The sequence below is a fragment of the Callorhinchus milii genome, unplaced genomic scaffold, assembly GCF_018977255.1.
Source record: "Callorhinchus milii isolate IMCB2004 unplaced genomic scaffold, IMCB_Cmil_1.0 Scaffold19, whole genome shotgun sequence".
Classification (NCBI taxonomy): domain Eukaryota; kingdom Metazoa; phylum Chordata; class Chondrichthyes; order Chimaeriformes; family Callorhinchidae; genus Callorhinchus; species Callorhinchus milii.
The window spans coordinates 11,539,115-11,556,950 of NW_024704760.1; the positions used below are offsets into that span (position 1 = coordinate 11,539,115).

General features: G+C 43.0%; 1 protein-coding gene across 3 annotated transcripts in view; it reads right to left on the minus strand.

Moving 5' to 3' along the window:
• Positions 1 to 6,351: 6,351 nt before the first annotated feature.
• The window catches only part of LOC103183908 (AT-rich interactive domain-containing protein 2-like), a 103,578-nt gene continuing 92,093 nt past the window's right edge, over positions 6,352 to 17,836 (minus strand). For all 3 annotated transcript variants that reach the window (XM_042342273.1, XM_042342274.1, XM_042342272.1), the window contains 6 exons: positions 15,964 to 16,130; positions 12,826 to 12,964; positions 11,314 to 11,402; positions 10,619 to 10,742; positions 10,381 to 10,472; positions 6,352 to 8,542 (listed from right to left, as the gene is read on the minus strand). In XM_042342273.1, coding sequence (XP_042198207.1) covers positions 8,410 to 8,542; positions 10,381 to 10,472; positions 10,619 to 10,742; positions 11,314 to 11,402; positions 12,826 to 12,964; positions 15,964 to 16,130 — 744 coding nt within the window. In that variant the 3' untranslated portion in view covers positions 6,352 to 8,409. The remainder of the gene's footprint in view (positions 8,543 to 10,380; positions 10,473 to 10,618; positions 10,743 to 11,313; positions 11,403 to 12,825; positions 12,965 to 15,963; positions 16,131 to 17,836) is intronic.

Below are 17,836 nucleotides of genomic sequence, written 5' to 3' on the forward strand. Positions count from 1 at the left end.
GCGGATGATGTCACCAAAAGGGAGCAGATAGATGTTGAAGAGGAGGGGACCAAGGAAGGAGCCCACAGTCAATTCACTTTACAATATATTTTGTGAAGTGCTTTGAGACGTCTTGAAGACGTGATAAGGCGCTGTATCAAATGCAAGAATCTTTATTATTATTAATGACAGGCTGTTATTAATGGCAGTACAGCCCACACTGCTATCCGTCTGCCCTCAGAGAAAGGAAAGAACTGAAAAGGTGAAGAATAAAAAAAACGATTTTTTAAAAAGTGTTGTGTTATTGAGGAAACAATGTTTGTTTGGGACTCAACTCATTGAGCCATCGAACATAAACTCTGCCCTGCGATGGGAGGGGGTTTGGAAGCTGCCAACCAGGATTTTCAGTGGAAATCCATCACCGTACTTAAGACAACAAAAAAAACTACATTTATGTAGCACCCTTCCCATAGGAAGCACCTCACAAGGTCAGTGTCAGATTCTGAGCGAGGGAGGAGTGGGAGGGAGTCACTGCTGAAGAGGTAGGTTTTTAATAATAATAATCCTTGCCTTTGATATGCAACAACCCGGGAACTTCAGGCCTGTCAGCCTAACGAAGGAGTGGGGAAACTTCTGGAGACTATAATCTGGGACAAAATAAATTTTCACTTAGAAAAATATGGGTTAATAATAATAATCCTTACATTTGATATAGCGCTTTTCATGTCTTCTTGACGTCTCAAAGCGCTTCATAGAATAGACTAAAGTGAATTGACTGCATATATGTGAGAGTGAAACGCGGCAGCCAATTGCGCACAGCAGCGTCCCACAAACAGCCGTGGTTTGAAATGACCAATTTATTATTGTTTTATATTCTTGAGAGATTATCAGGTGTGTGGAGTAAGGAGATTTGCCCAGTTTCACCCTGCCTGGAATTGAACCCAGGTCTCTCACTTGCAAAGCGAGTGCTGTAACCCCTGAGCTACAGGACTCCAGTTCTCGGGTTGTTGTATATCAAACACAAGGATTATTATTATTAAAAACCTACCTCTTCAGCCGTGACTCCCTCCCACTCCTCCCTCGCTCAGGGTCTGACACTGACCTAATAAAGGACAGCCAACACGGATTTGTTAAAGGCAAATTCTATCTAACAAACCTAATAGTTTTTGATGAATTAGCGAGGAGGGTGATGAGGAGGGTGATGAGGAGGGTGATGAGGAGGGTGATGAGGAGGGCGATGAGGAGGGTGATGAGGAGGGTGATGAGGAGGGTGGATGTGCAGTTGATATAGTTTATATGGATTTTCAAAAGGCGTTTGATAAAGTGCCGCATAAGAGACTTGTAAGGAAAATCGAAGCCCACGGTACTAAAAGGACAGTGGCAGCGGATACAGAACTGTCTGGAAGACAGAGAGCGGAGAGTGGTGGGGAACGGTTGTTTTTCTGGCTGGAGGTCTGTGAGAGAACACATAGCGGATACCCAGACTCCAACCCCAACCACCACATCTGCAGCCAACACCAACACAACCCAAGCCGACCTCCAGGGAGGGTTTGTGCCTCTCTTCTCTCTCCCTGACCACCATGTCCCAATGCTGGGAGCCAGCCGCCTGGTCTGACCCTGACCCTGTCCCGCAGACTGGCTCCCCGCTGCCCGAGCTCTCCCTGGGGCTGAGAGAAGTATGCCCAGCATCTCCCCCGCGTGTGACAGCCTTATCTACCCCATCCCCACCACCACACTGTACACACACACAACCACATTGTACACACATACACCACCGCTGTACACACACACACAGGAAGTAAAGGGAGGAAGTCGATCTTGAAGTCGATCTGTTAGGTGATGGGGAGCCAGTAGAGCCTGGCCAGGTCCCAAGTGCTAACACATTTAAAAGTTTGGTTTGGATAATATGCTGTCTGTCTCCAAGATAATAATCCTTTCATTCAATAACATCTCATCACATCATCAAAATGTCTCAAAGCGCTTTTTAAAATATACTGTTAAGTGTAGTGATACTTACTGTTGGTAAATATCACTGCAGTTGATCAGGACACCAGCAGAAACTACCATTCTCTTGTCTAATTGTGCCATGGGATCTTAAATGGTCACCTGAACAGGTGGCACCGCCCAGCACTACACTGGCTTGTCAGCCTGGTCTCTGAAGTCAAAGTCCCAACATGGAGCTTCTAACCACAACCACTGACTCAAGAGGTGAGAGTACTACAACTGAGCCAGGCTCACACATATTTTGCTCTGTTTACAAGTATTAGGAAAAGCCAGTAGATAAAATAATGCTGGTATTAGTGCCTTATCACATCATCAAGATATCTCAAAGTGATTCACAGGAATTACTGTATTTTGTAGGCAAACACAACCGATAATTTGCACACAGCAATGTCCTGCAAACAGCCACAAAGCGAATGACCAATTTTAGTTGGGGGATTGTGGGTCAGCACATCAGGAGAAACTCCCTTCTCTTCTTGAATAGCAACAAAGGGATCTTAATGTACAAATAAACAGGTAGACGAGAGCTCGGTTTAACCTTTCATAATCCAGAACTCTGCAGTCTGTGTCCTCTCCCGCACCAAACTCCGTGACCCCATCTCACCCAACTCCACTGGCTCCCTATCCTTCAGAGGATCCAGTTCAAGATCCTGGTCCTCACATTCAAAGCCCTCCATGGCCTCGCCTCACTCTACCTCTGCGAACTCCTAACCCCCTACGATTCCATCTGTTCCCTCCGCTCAGCCGACTCTGGCTGCTCCATGTCCCCCAACCCACCCGCCCCACCATTGGCGGGAGAGCCTTCAGCCACTCTGCCCCCAACCTCTGGAACTCCATCCCCTAATCACTCCGCCTCGCCCCCTTTTTTTAGCCTCCTTCAAGTCCCGCCTCAAAACCCTCCTCTTCGACCGTGCCATCAGCCACCCCCCTTCCCCTCCCCTCCCTTACCCCCCCCAACCCCAGGTCAGGTCTGAAGTGTTGTACTCTGTCCAGCGCCTTGGGACGTCCTCCCGACGTGAAAGGCGCTATACAAATGTAATCTTGTCGTTGTTCATCCAAAGGACAGCAGCTCTAACATTGCAATGAAACACCCCCTGCACCGTGGGGCTGGAACTACAATCTTCAAACTCAGGCGAGAGTGCTGCCAACTGAGACAGGCTGACACCAGATATATAATCTTATCCCAGGCACATCAATTTTCTTTCTCACCATATCTTAAAACCTTTCTTCTTTCCTAAAAAAAAGCAACCCATCGGGCTGGTGACCCAGCGTCACATTCTGGTACCAGCCATCTTAAAATCAGAATCTGTATTCTGCAATCATATAAACCACGTCAACTGCATTCTGACCATTCTAACACAAAAGTGATTAAATTCCCATCACTTATGGAGTCAGAAACCATGTGCACCATATACTCTACAATGTAAATGATAAATTAACCAAACGAAACCTAAGCGCATGCATCCCAAAAATTGCAAGTGGGTCTCTGTGAATTAGAATTTTCTCCTCTCCTGAAGGTGTGTACTTTTGTGGTTGGATTACATAGATGAAAGTTGTTCCTCTGACATTCTTAATAATAATAATAATCCTTGCATTTGATATAGAGCTTTTCACGTCTTCTCGACGTCCCAAAGCCCTTCACAGAATAGACTGTAAAGTGAATTGACTATATTTGTGGGCGAACGCGGCAGCCAATTGCGCACAGCAATGTCCCACAAACAATCGTGGATTGAAAATGACCAATTTATTGTTTTGTTTTGGAGGATTATTATTAGGCTCTGTGTGAAGTAAGGAAACTTGCCCGAGGTTTGGCCCTCTGCCTGGAATTGAACTCAGGTCTCTCACTTGCAAAGCGAGTGCTCTGACCACTGAGCTACAGGACTTCTTGTCCAGACAATAAACATTGGTGGGCTATTTATCTCGTGGGGAGGGGGGCATCGCAACCGAGCACTTTCTGTTCTAACACAGAGTCCACATATTCCAACAGTTGTCACTGCTTATTGAGAAGCAGGACTGCTGACTATTCCTCTTCCTAACCCAAACCTCCAAGATGAATTACAATAAAGTTACATGTGTACAGCCCTTTCACGTCGGGAGAATGTCCCAAGGCGCTGGTCACTCAGTATTTCGGACCCGAGCTGGGGGTTGGGATCGGGGAGGGTGGAAGGAGGGTGATCGAAAGCACAATCGAAGAGGAGGATCTTGAAGCAAGTAAGGGAGGGGGCGAGGCAGAGGGACTGTGGAATGGAGTTCCAGAGGGTGGGGGCAGGGACCTTCAGCTGAAGGTCCACCCACCAATGGTTGGAGCCTGTTGAGCGGAGGGAGCGGGCAGGATGGTAGGAGATCGCAGAGGTAGGGGGAGTGAGGAAAGCTTTGAAAGTGAAGACCAGGATCTTGAAGTGTATCCTCTGTGTGATGGGAAGTCAATGGAGTTGGGCGAGGATGGGGGAGATAGGGTCACGGAGCCTGGTGCGGGAGAGGACACGGGCTGCAGAGTTCTGAATTATCTGCAGCCTATGGAGGAGTTGGGGAGGCCGACAAGCAGCGAGTTTGCAGTCAAATCTGGATGTTATGAAAGCGTATATAAGGGCTTCGGCGGCCTGATGAGTGAGACAGTGATGGAATCTTGGGTGGAGGCAGAGAGGTAGCGTTGGTGTCATTCGCATACATGTGGAAGTCTGTGGATGATGTCACCAAGAGGGAGCATATAGATGTTGAAGAGGGGACCGAGGAAAGGGGCCTGAGGAATTCTATACGAGACGGTGCAGGGGCTAAAGGAGAAACCGTTTGTGGAGATGAAGTGGAGATGGTGTGAAAGGTTGGATCTGAAGCAGTCAAGGATAGAACCATGAAGGTTAAGGTGAGAGACTGTCAATTTACACCCTAGATTCCACCCTTAATGAAATCAGCACACAACAATCATACTGAAATATCAGATGCTTTCCTTTGTTTCGTTCCCCAAGGAATAATTTGAAAATGCAGAATGCTCCAACTAGCACATGCGCCTTGGATTGACTAATCTCATACATACTGTGATAGGCAGACTGACTGACCCTTATATGTTTGAATAGATCTTTAAAGATTATTTTAACAGAATATATTAAAATGTTTACCAGGACGTTACTAATACTGGATGTCATCCCATACAACACTTGTATGGATTAGCCTGACACACAAAACCCAGCAGTGTGTGGCACATTTCTGACAGTATTTGTTAGCAGATATTAACCATCCTTAAATAGCTGTCAAACGAGCACTGGATTTGAGATCAGAAGTCAGGAGATTTGAATCCTGGTGGGTTCATTCAACCCTTCAACCCAGTGAAGTTAATAAAATAAATACCTTGCTTGGGATGCAGGGTCCTGAACAGGTATCACCCAAATATCCAACTGTACATCCACAGAGACATGCACCGAAAAGTGGTTTTATATTAAATGCAACAGTTTTGATCGTCCCAGAGAACATCAACCACCCTTACAAAATCCTCCCCCCCCACACACACACCCATGGGTCATATATGATGGGATGATATCAAACGACAGTGGAAATGTCATTCACAAATTAAATAAATGCATAAATAGGTGATCAGCAATCCACGTTGGACACCTTACATAATTCAACTGAATCACAGCACTTACAGCTAACTTTAAAAAGACAGGAACAGGGCAGTGACGTTTACACTGAAGAAAGACTGTAATGGTCCCCATTTTATAAATGTAATTTTACTGTAAAACAGCACTTCACACAGTGCACAAAGCAATGATGCACACGTGCATACATTTTAATATACATTCTTTTAAAAACACGCTCCAAATTTTTTTTTGCATTACTAGGAGAGTGCCACTGTTATTTATAGATTTCTCAGTTACACAAAGAATTAACAAACATCTACATGGGCAGTGGTCCATCCGATCAGTGGGTTTGGATGGTGGTCATAAACCGCAAGGTTAATCCTCAACCAGCTCGGGCCAGGTATCTGAACTCAGCGATTGGGGAAACTGCCGGCTAATCACACCAAGGCTTTTAAAAATATACCGTAAACATTATGGCATAGGTGTATTCAGTCCTGGTCCATTCTGGTGTCTGCGATGCTTGTCAGTGAGACACCAACCACCCACATGCTCTGCATGGGCCATTCAGGTGGCAGGAGTAAATACTGAAGTAAATACCGAGATGTACTTTGAGTTTAGAGAAATACATTCTCACTGGATTGTAGATATCCTATGCTCAGAGCATGGCATATTTAATTACTATAATCCCTGTCACCAAACCTTCACAGGACCACCAGCAGAGAGACAGAGAGAAAAACAGAGGGAACACAAAGTGGCCATAGGCAGGAGATGTCATATGGCACCAAGAGTGGAGGCACTATACTGTACACTAAAAAACACTTTAATATGTCACGGGTAGAAAAACGGAACAAAGGAATAACAGGGAAATATCACACCTACACAAATTACAAATATAACACAGGTGAAAATAAAGCTGTATAAAACGTCATGTATTTAAATACATTTTACAAATTAAAAAAAAATTCCTATACAAGTTTTGAAGGTTGTGCTGCGACTAAAGGTTTTCTAAAATGGGCCCTAATCTCAGGAAAAATGCTGTAACAGTTTTTTTTTAAATTCTGTCTTGGAATTTTTTACCTTTTATAGAAAAATGATGCGATATATTATTTCATAACAAGCAAAAGCTTTACATGGTGTATAATACAAAACCACAGCTGCACAAAACTGTGCCAATCTTATTATACAGCATCAGTACCTTTGTGAAATTATGTACACAGAATTCCACGCTGCTCAATGCAGTGTTTTATGTATATGCTTTTACATACATATGGCAGGTAACTTACAAAAAAACTAGATCCTCTGATTCCAGGTGGGCGCTGACACACATCACGTTAGCCAGTGGTCAAATGGATAGAAACCCACCCAGAAAAATAAAAGCGTGCTTGCTTTTTTTCTTTGCCACTAAGTCAAAATAAAGTTTATCCCATTAATGGGGAGACGGGTTCATGGGGAAGGGTACTTTTTTCCAATGTGGGTTATTTTCTTAGGCACCAATTGATTCTGGGCATTTGAGATCCATATTGATTGTCCTTAGTAAAGCAAAATAGATCCGAGATTAAATGGATGAATACATTTCACCCTGGTGCCCAATTAATTAGCTTCAGTTGCAGTGGCAACATTAGGGGGCAATCTCTTATTACTCCACCAGAAAAGCTTTGTAAATGTTCTGTGGTGTAGCACTTCCAAAAAATGCTGGCGACATCTAGTGGCACGAGCTGGTATTGCAACGGAATCAAAGCTGCCTGGTTGTGGATGTCTGGACACCCATGGAAAGAGAGACCCACGTTTCTGCCACAGTGGCTAATTCAGGATCTGCCCAAGCGCTCACCCAGATTTCACTCTGTACTGTCACACCCTTTCCCTTCATTCTCCTGCAGTCGTATGTAGGCATTTTCCATATTCACAAATATTTACACGACTCTGAAAACGGGACAAACAGGTGATAGTTTACATATAATAAATAAGTGAGAAATACTCCACTTCAAACAGGGCGGTGGTGGTGGGGAGGGGGCAAAGTGGAAAACTTCAAGGGTTTTTGTCTGCAGTTTGCGGCTTTAGAAGCTTAAACGTCAACTGCAAACGTGCATCCGGATGTGGCGGGATGCTGCTCCGATCAGCCCTGTGCTCTCTCTGTTGCTTGTTTGACAGAAGGCTGAGGGACCCGGCAGGTGTCAGCCTGCAGGCTCCTGGGCTGTTACAGGGAATCAGGGCAGTGTGTGTGCGCTGCTCAGCGAGCAGGATCACTGGAGGCACACATTCATTCCTATGGATAGAACATTGAATTTTTACATTGTGAACACACACAGGGAATGAAATATAAATTAGTAATTTATAAACTCATGGAAATTCTATTTCCTGGTGGGGCAAGTTTTTAAAATTCGCTTCTAGTCGTGACTTAAGCTGTTAGCTCCCTGAGGCAGTCTGCAGGTACCCGGACTGACCACAAGCCACAGGCCTTTATGGCGCCGAGAAACAGAACCCATCAGTTTTTCCAGTCAGATGCTTTCCCTTTTGCTGTGTGTGTATGTTTGTGTGTGTTTGTGCATATGCGTGTTTTTTTTAAACCAGGCTCCTGTTCTTGACTTAAACTGACCACATCTTCAGGTGACAAAACTGTTCCAACAAAAAAGCTCCAGAGAGAGATGAAGACTAGCAGGCAGTTCTGGTCCCTGGAATAACAGGAACTTCCCTGCTAAACCAATAATTAAAAAAAAATCAATCCTTTTAATATTATGTCATAGTAAAAGGGTACAAAATGTAGATAGTAAGATTCCAGTTCTTTATCCATACAGTGATTACATTTCCTCCATTGACCCTTGTTTTACTGTTGCTGGATTTTCATGGTTCCACGTCCCTCTCAGCGTTTGCTGTCTGCTGGCTCCGATTGTTCTTGCGAGTTGAGTTCATAAAGGCATTTGGCAAGTGCAGTGGAAGCCTCCATACCACTGATGGCCAGTACAGACAGGTTATTTTCATGCCGTTTAAGCAAGCTGATTGAGAAGAGGGAGGAGAGAGACATACACAGCGATCCATCATTTCATAGAATCATAGAATTTCACAACACAGGAGGCCATTCAGCCCATCGTGTCTGTACCGGCTCTTTGAAAGAGCTACCAACTAGTCGCACTCCCCCGCTCTTACCCCATAGACATTCAATTTTTTCCTTTTTAAGTACCAATCCAATTCCCTTTTGAAAGCTATTATCAAATCTGTTTCCATCACCCTTTCAGGCAGTGCATTCCAGACCGTAACAACTCTGGGTAAAAAAAATTCTCCTCGTCTCCCCTCTGGTTCTTTTGACAATTATCTTAAATCTGTGTCCTCTGGTTACCGACCCACCCGCCGGAGGAAACAATTCCTCCGTAGAATTTATGACAGAATAGATCCCAAACATTGGCATTTACTCAATGTGCATTAAGTATGGATCTCACTGGAGATAAAGATGTAGGACCTCAGATAAGGACTGACGCAACTGACAACACATACAACAATTATAACTAGCCCAAGGAGTTTCCTGATACTTCAATTAGTAAATGCAACTTCTCAGTATGAAACTAAACCCAACAGCTCAGGAGGTAACAATAAAAAGTAAATTTTGTTTGGCCACATAAAAAACAAGTCGATCCGCTTTACAGTATATTCTGTGAAGCGTTTTGAGACGTCTCAAAGACGAGATAAGTCTTTATCAAATGCAAGGATTATTATTAAAGGGAAAGTGCAGCAGGAATGTTTTCAGAAAAAATATCATATGGGTATAACAAACTTCCAGCACAGCCGGTGGAATAAGGAACTATAAAGTGCTTCAAAAAGGAACTATACAGGTTCCTGATAATGAGAGGCATTTGGAGTTATTTGATGGTAACTTAGACCAGTCAGAGAAATATTTTGATGAATGTCATGGAAATCAGGTGGTGGAGTCTTGCCTGAAACTCATAACAATCCTTGCATTTGATATTGGGTCTTATCACATCATCAAGACATCTCAAAATGCTTCATAGGATTTTACCGCAAATTGCATTTCCTGTGCATTTGTAGGCGAAAGCGGCAGTCAATTTGCGCACCTGAATGTCCCATAAACAGGTGTGGAGTGAATGAACTGTGTTGTCTGGGAATTGTTGGCCAAGATACTGAGAGGTGATTAGTGTCATGGGATTTTAATGTCCACTTGAACAGGCACAGACGGGACCTCGGTTTAATATCTCACGCAAAGGGCTGATAAAGTTATGTACATTCCTGTACAATGCTGACTGATGTCAGCTGGAGAACCAGTCGGGAAACTTCAATTGGTCTCAGTCCCCCAGGGCTTGAAAAGGAGATGGGAATGAACTCATCAGGCAGGATTTCTGATTACTATCCAGTGCCCCTTAATTAGAAAGCGCAAAACAACAAATTACATTTCATGTCGGAAGAACATCCCAAGGCGTTGGATGTTCAGGGATTTGGACTCGAGCAGGGGTTTGGGATCAGGAAGGGTGGGGTCAGGGGTAGGAGGGTGACCGAAGGCGCTGTCGATGAAAAAGGTCTTGAGCACAAGTCTGAAGATTGGGTGAGGACAGAAGAGGTTTGGACAGCACCATGGGTAAGAGAGCAGCTGGCACCCATGCAGCACACACACACCAGCAGCACAAGTCAAAACTGGAGGAAAAAGTGGGCGACCCAATGGCATAGGTATTAAAGTCTGCTGTGAGTTCTCAATCTCACTTCAAAGACAAACAGGGGAGGCACGAAGCAGAGCAGCAGTTTCATGGAGTGGGAAAGAGAAATGCACATTGCCAAATAACTGCACTGGGAGAGAGATTCAGAATAACTGATTAGCAATTGAACTTACGTTCGCCCAATCTCTGAGTATCTGGCAACATTCTTCAAGATTAAGGCAGAAGTCAGGCGAATATGCTTCACAATTGGCCCTTCCTTCTCATCCTGTCAAAAAAACACACACACGTTCCAGAACATTAGAAATCTCAAAGGTCACAGCACTCTGAAACAGCAAAAAGCAGCAGTAAACTGAGAGCCAGAATGCACAACTCTCTATTGCCTTTCTAGATACAACTCATGCACATACTTACCATGTAATTCCTGAAAATAAGATTCCGGGAGCCTTTCCTTAATGCCATAAGGGCAGCGCTGGGATGACTGACTAAGGTCTTCTGAGTCTTAGGTGTTGGAGCTGTACTCTCTGATGGAGGCTGTCTGAAGAACAAAATATCAGTGTACATTAAAATCCTCAAACAGGCTTCACATGATGGCCCCACAATACTGGTCAGACTTGTATATTATTTTTGTAAGCATTACACAAAAGCACTTCTGCCAGTAACATTTGACCAGGTCATTTTCTGCACAGTTCTGTTCAGCAGAACAATACTGGATAGTGATCAGAGATGTATTCAGGATTGATCAAAGACCACTGGCCCCCAGCCCCACAGAAAAAACAATTTAGACCTGGGTTGTTTCATAGAAAAAAGAAGCATCTCTTACCCATCAACAGTTACCTGCAGTACGGTCAGAAAAAAAATCAAACAAAATTATAAAAAGTGTGGTAAAGTGTCAAAACAATAATTGGAAACAGATAAATATAGCGACACAGTCCACTGGAACCTCAGCATTCCGTATTCCCCCACCCTCCTTCCTGTTCTGTCCAGATTATAATTAATTCATTTTAGAATAAAAATGATTCACAAAATGTGTGAGTCTGAGCTATTTTAGCCCCTAGTAACTTCAGTGACACACTAATCAACGTTACTTGCTGGAGATGGGTTCTTACTTTACTGTAGTTTGTGAGCTGCTCAGTTGTGCTTTCTGCTCCAGCCGCTTCAATCCCACGAGCAGGTTCTCCCTTGAACAGTGTTTGTCCTATTGACATAATCAGCAAAACATTTAGAGATAGAGGTGTTGACAATATCCCAATCTGTACATTTGCTGTGCCCAGTCTTGTCATTTCCATTACATTGTGGGTCTGCATCAACATCTTCTCACTTTCAATGTTTTCTGCAATGTCCACAATGTTTTAGGAAGGAAGTGCCGCGGAACCAAGTTAAGATGATGAGAATGTTTAACTACATTGTTCAGGCAGCCCTAATGGTTCAATGGTGAAATGCAATAAGCTTCATATATCAGGAAGAGACCCGGTTTGAAGCGACTTAGAACAGGCTTGGAGGTGTTACCACCAATCTCAGTATCCCCAGATTTGGGAGAGGAGAATGGGAAAAAGTGATCACTCAGGGTTTTTCTTCCTAAGATATCCACTGACCTCTGTTGAATGTACATATGTGTAGGTAATGGGTGAAGACGGGATTGTGCTTGACTGTGATGTCCTCCTCATAATCAATAAGGCGAACCACACTCACTATCTAGGCTTGTGGCTACAGGGCATGATGCTCTTCGAACCACAACAATAATCCCTGCCTTTGATATAGCGACAACTCAAAGCACATAACGAGATTTATTGTGGTGCAATGTATAGTGAGTAACTTGTGTATTGTAGGCAAAAGACATCCATTGTCAGGACAGGAGGGGAGGCAATGGAAGCAGCTGGAACACGACCAGCATGCATCAACTGACAAACGGCAAAGGTTGTAAATGGACGAGGTCCACTTTTGACTGTGTGTATGTTCCTGGCCTGTTGCAGGGATTTAATGTTGCGGTTATGTCCAGGATGCCAGGATGCCGAGAGAGGGTTGAAAAGCCTTAAGACTGAAAGAGGTCTGATCAACATCCTATCTTACTTCTCTGAGGAAGACAGTAAGAATGCCATACAGTGGGGTTTAAAACTGTAAGGGAAGTACACTCTGGAACATTTGCCAGTTACTGCTATGACCATTAACATTCAATTCAATGCGCACACGTTTCTGGAACTATAAAAGCACAGCGGTAAAAAGTATGTTTGTTCTGAAGAATTCACTCTTCAATGAAATACTGTTTGTTTCCGAGCAATTCGTGAATGACAGGAAATCACAAAGCAAACAGAGCAAAATTCTGGTCTCAGTACATCAGGTGGTATACACACTGATCCTCGCCGGTTGCATTGATGGAAGACTCATTCTCTAACTTCTCTTTGCTCTAAAAAAAACTATCCTCTATTTTGGGAGGATGGGTGTTCCCGAAGAGAATGATCAAATATATTTAGCCAGTTTCTGTCTCCTTACCAACAAAAATCGCAAAGCTCAAAATCTTTGCTTGGTAAATATACATCTTAATAGCAGCCAACCTTCCTCCCATACTAAAAAGGATTTAAAGAGAGCAGGAAGGAAACTGTTAGATCAAAGCACGGCTTTACCTGTAAGTGGGTGATGAATGATAGCCGTTGTCGAGGAAGTGGCTCACAGCCCTCCCACATACACTGACCCTGGTACACATCCTTGCCTCCATGCTGAGTCGCTGCATGGTAAAACACCCGAGAAGGAGTTTCAAACCACCTGCAAACAGTAGACACCAAGTTAAACAGAGCTGAACTGCTGACACGAAGATTATCCATTCAGAACATCTGTTAACAGGATGTTACATCTCTTTCCCTGGGGAGGTCAGGACTTGCTGGACCATGCAATTCCTCAGCAGAACAGTTTGCTCCAAGCCCTCCTCCAATACTGTTCTTCCGCAAACAACAACTTGCATTTATATAGTATCCCTCATGCAGGGTAGCGTCATACAGCGCTTGAGAGTGGCGGAGCACGATGCCGAGCTGGGGGGAGAGGGGAGGTGACTGTAGGCACAGTCGGAGAGGAAGGTCTTCAGGCGCAATCTGAATATGGGGAAGGAAAGGGTAAGGCGGAGGGATAGAGGAAGAAAGTTCCAGAGTTTCAGGGCGTAGTGTCTGAAAGCGCGGCCACTGATGGTGGAGCAGAGAGCATGAGGGACAACAGTAGTCAGAATGCAAACAACAGAGCTCCAAAGATGACTCTCCCCCACTCCTTGTAAGGAGACACGGAGCTGCCATTGGGAGGGTAGAAATTCTACTATTGTCGAGATTTACCTAATATTCTTAACATGTCAGAGCGTTCCAAATTTGGGAACATTCTTACATTCAGCATCAACTTTTTCCTGCAGTACATTAAAAAACTCATTAAAGGAATTTGCCAAATTCCTCAACATCTTACATAATGAATTTTGGGAACTTGGGAGGTGTGGGGAAGAGAACAAATATGTAGAAAACATTGTACAGGCCTGGGAAATACATTACTGTCCATCTGGCCATTATCAAAGTTAAGGGAAAAAAAACTAAAATTCTTTGCCAAATAGCTTTATAATTGCTTTAACACAACGTGCCCAACCTTAGGCACAGCACACTGGTGTTCCAATAAGCTGCCAAATTAGGTTGACAGCATTTTCAAAAAGTTCTTCTTGCTTTCAAGACAGTTTACTCTTACATCAGCTGGAGTGACATGCAGCATCGGATTGGATGCTTATCTGCAGTTGTACTCCTGAAAGTTCACAACTATGCAAGTTAACTAATTAAATGTTCCCACTAAACCGACCGGTGCAAACTTGCGATGGATGAAGTAAACTCAAAGACCCGAACATTTCTCAGACTCAGTACGACTAAAGGTCATTCCAGTTACCTTGCACCCCCACCAGCTACAGTAATACAGAACTTGCTTCCTCCAAGCTTTCCCACTGGGTAACCAGTCGAGCGAGTTTATTTTCTCTTGCTTACCAGTCTGTGAAACTTAATTGTTTAATGATTAACTTCTTCTATCAAGTTGAGAATGCAGAATATGAAGTACATGACAACTAGTACAGTACTTTTTAAAGTGCTTTTAATTCCTATATTAAGTGATAATTCCTATTTATGAAAGACTTTCCCATTGATCAAAGAGCCATATCTTAACATAGCAGCAGCCATCAATAGAGATAAATAATTTGATAACACTTCAATTAAGCAGCCTTCATACCTCAGTAAGCTTGAAATTGAGATAGAGACAATTGAATATTTGAGACTAAATGTCCTAAATGATTTGAAATCTTCTGCCAAAATGGCTGACATCTGGTCTATCATTTCTCCATTTCCAAGCCTTTCCACATATAAAGTTTCAGACTCGTACCTTCACCTATTAAAAAAGCCAAAATCTAGCACTTGGTGTGTGAGAACCAATGTTAAATAAATGAGACATCATCCTCAACAGTGTGTTAAAGCATTAACACATTGCCTCCCTCACCTGTTACCAATAAGGTCATTTGGTCACATTTGATGTTTGAAATAAATTCATAGAAACAGGAGTAGGCCTTTCAGCCCCTTGAGCCTGTTCCACCATTCTATAAGATCATGGCTGATCAGTACTTCAACTCTAATTACCTGCCCATGCCCCATATTCTTTGACACCCTTACCTACGAAATATAAATCTACCTTAGTCTTGAAAATTCACATGGCATTGTGAAGCGTACAATGATTTTAAAAAAGTCTACGTTTTAACTTCAGTTTTTCAATAATCTGTGATTGACAGTGAGTGTCAAGTCTAGCATTGTATTTCAGTGTAGCATTTTAACTGTAAAGATTGATCTGTGTGACAGGATCCCAGAAACACCAGGAGGTGCAATCACAATGCTGGTGATGTCTGCACCACTGAAGACAAGAGCGAAGGAACAATCTGGTGATGCAGCCAGAGAGAACTCAGATACCTAAGTTACCTTGCAGTGACAAGCCATTAAACATTTGCTTCATTTAATTTCACACTAATTTTTTTTCCGTGGACATTAACCTCTCTGTTGTTGTGGATCTCCACCTGGCAAGTCCTAAACAAAGCCCTTCACTGAGTAATGAGCATCACAGGCAGGTTGGCGTGATGCATGTGATCTGGCCATTAACACACAGAAATGTTGGTGGTCTCTCAAGACTGACAAGACTAATTTGCCCAACATAAGGTATCAGCTTGAGACTAACCCATCTCACTTTTGCAGAAGTCTCATTCAGATATCATCCTGGGCTGAATTTATACTCAGAGGCCCAAAGATCATGAAACAAATTTAAATAAGTGCACAGAAAATAAATGTATTTGGAGTTGACTTTAACACTAAGTTTTAATACTAACAATCCCTGTATTTGATATAGCGCCTTATGACACATTATCAAGGTCCCGCAAAGCACTATAAGGTGACTGACCAATTATTCTGGAGGATTGTTGTTTAGTAAACTGGGAGAAACTGCCTTCCCTTTTTCCAATAATAATAATAAATGGAATTTTTAACATCCACGTGAACAGACAGTGTCTCCCCACAATCCAGTGCTCTCCCAGTACTGCAATGAACTGTCAGCCTTGACTATGAGCTCAAGTCCTACATGAAACTTGAGCTCATCATCTTTTGACCCAAATGTGGAGCGCTTACTAGTTCAGCCAAGGTATAATAATAATAATCCCTACATTTGAAATAGCGCCTTATCACGTCTTCGAGACATCTCAAAGTGCTTCACAGTATACTGACCTCTTGCAGTCTTTCCAAAGACACATGAAGCTGTGGCTGGGTTTCTTGACCGGTTCGGTTTCCGCAGAAGAGACTGGTACCTGTGAGGCCTGAGCCCCCATGTGCTGCTGGTGCTGGGTAACTGTCTGACTGCACACTGGTCCAGGAGAAGCCACTTTAGGAACTCCCTGTGAAGGAAAGAGGAGATTTTCAGCTTTACTTATTGGGGAGAAAAGAGTCAGCCTGATGTGAGTTACAAAACTGAGTAAATGGGTAAATCCCTTGTATTTCCTAGTCCGGGCCAAAGTCAATCATGAACAATGAATAATAATCCCTACATTTGATATAATGCCTTATCACATTGTTGAGATGTCTCAAAGTGCATCACAGCATACAATGGAAAATGCACTTGCTGTATTTTGTGGACAAAACACGGGTATTTTGAAGGCAAAATTCCTACTGTTCGTTATCATAATTGTTCAAAAATCAGCGTTGGAGTTCAAACAGCAGAGAAGGTGCTGTTGCTACTGAATGAAGACTGACTGACACAGTGCTGTCTACAACAGGATTACCAGTTATAATCAATGAGAACACTATTTTACAAAACTGGTCAAATTGCAGCCAAAAATCCAAAATGTGACTTTAATAAGTGTTGTTCATCAAAATAATGTGACTATTGTATTTTCTTGAATAGCTCTTGCCTTACTTTGGACATTTACAACAACAAAAAAATACACTTACACAGCGCCTTTCACGTCAGGACAAGTTCCAAGACGCTGGACAGTCAGGGATTTTGACCCGAGCAGGAGGATGGGATCAGAAGGGATTGAGGGCAGGGAGGGTAGGGGTAGGAGGGTGACTGAAGGCGCAGTCACAGAGGAAGGTCTTGAGACGTCCCTTGAAGGAGGCAAGGCGAAGGGACTATTGGATGGAGTTCCAAATATAATTTTTTTACATACAAGAAACATCAGCTTCTAGTAATTTAATGACATGAAATACATTTTAAAATAGGTGAATGAACCCCTGAGCAGGGAAGCAACCCATCCATTTTATCACTCTGGTACCAGCATGCATCCACTTGTCTATTACATAGCAAAGAATATTTAAAAATGATGAGTTGACATGTCAAACTGTTATAGAGTAGGATCTGAGAAATGTACCCAGTCACATTTACTTTTTAGTGATATATCACTCAGGCAAAGGGATACAGCTGGCTGAGCCATGCCATCAACTCTAGGTATGGTCTACAACATCAATGCATTATCTCATACATGGTCTCATACAATAACAGCTCATAATATTAGAGTGAGATCCCACACATAGGTCTCCTGCAACAAGAGCTCACAATTCAGAGCATGCAAAATAGAGAGAAGTATAAGGAGATACGATTTCAGTCCAAGGTTTCAGGATCCAGTTGCAGAAGGTATGATTTGTCACTGTCACAATAGATCAATACAGCTTTATTATATTGCCGACAATGAAATTAACCCATCTGACCTGACTACGTTATGTGGAATAATTTGAGTGTAAATCTATATCCAAATTTCAAAACATCTTGGAATTAAGAAGATGCTGATGAAATTGCTTTGGAGTTGCTCTGACTTTGATAGTATCGCAATCTATCATCGCATTACTGCTTTGCAACCCAATCCAGTCCCTCCTATGAACACATGAAGATGCAGATCCCTGCAATGGGTAATTGGAGCAAATGAAAGCAAAGGCACTGCCTGGTATATTTATCATCTTAATGTGTCCTATTCTGACAGACTCCTCTCTTGGAGAACATAGCAACAAGTGAAAAAAGGTAAAACAGATTTCAATCTACAATCTTCCCACATTTTCCTCAAAGTTGGAGTTGCATCAGGAACTTTTGACAGAGGATCATGCAGAGTAT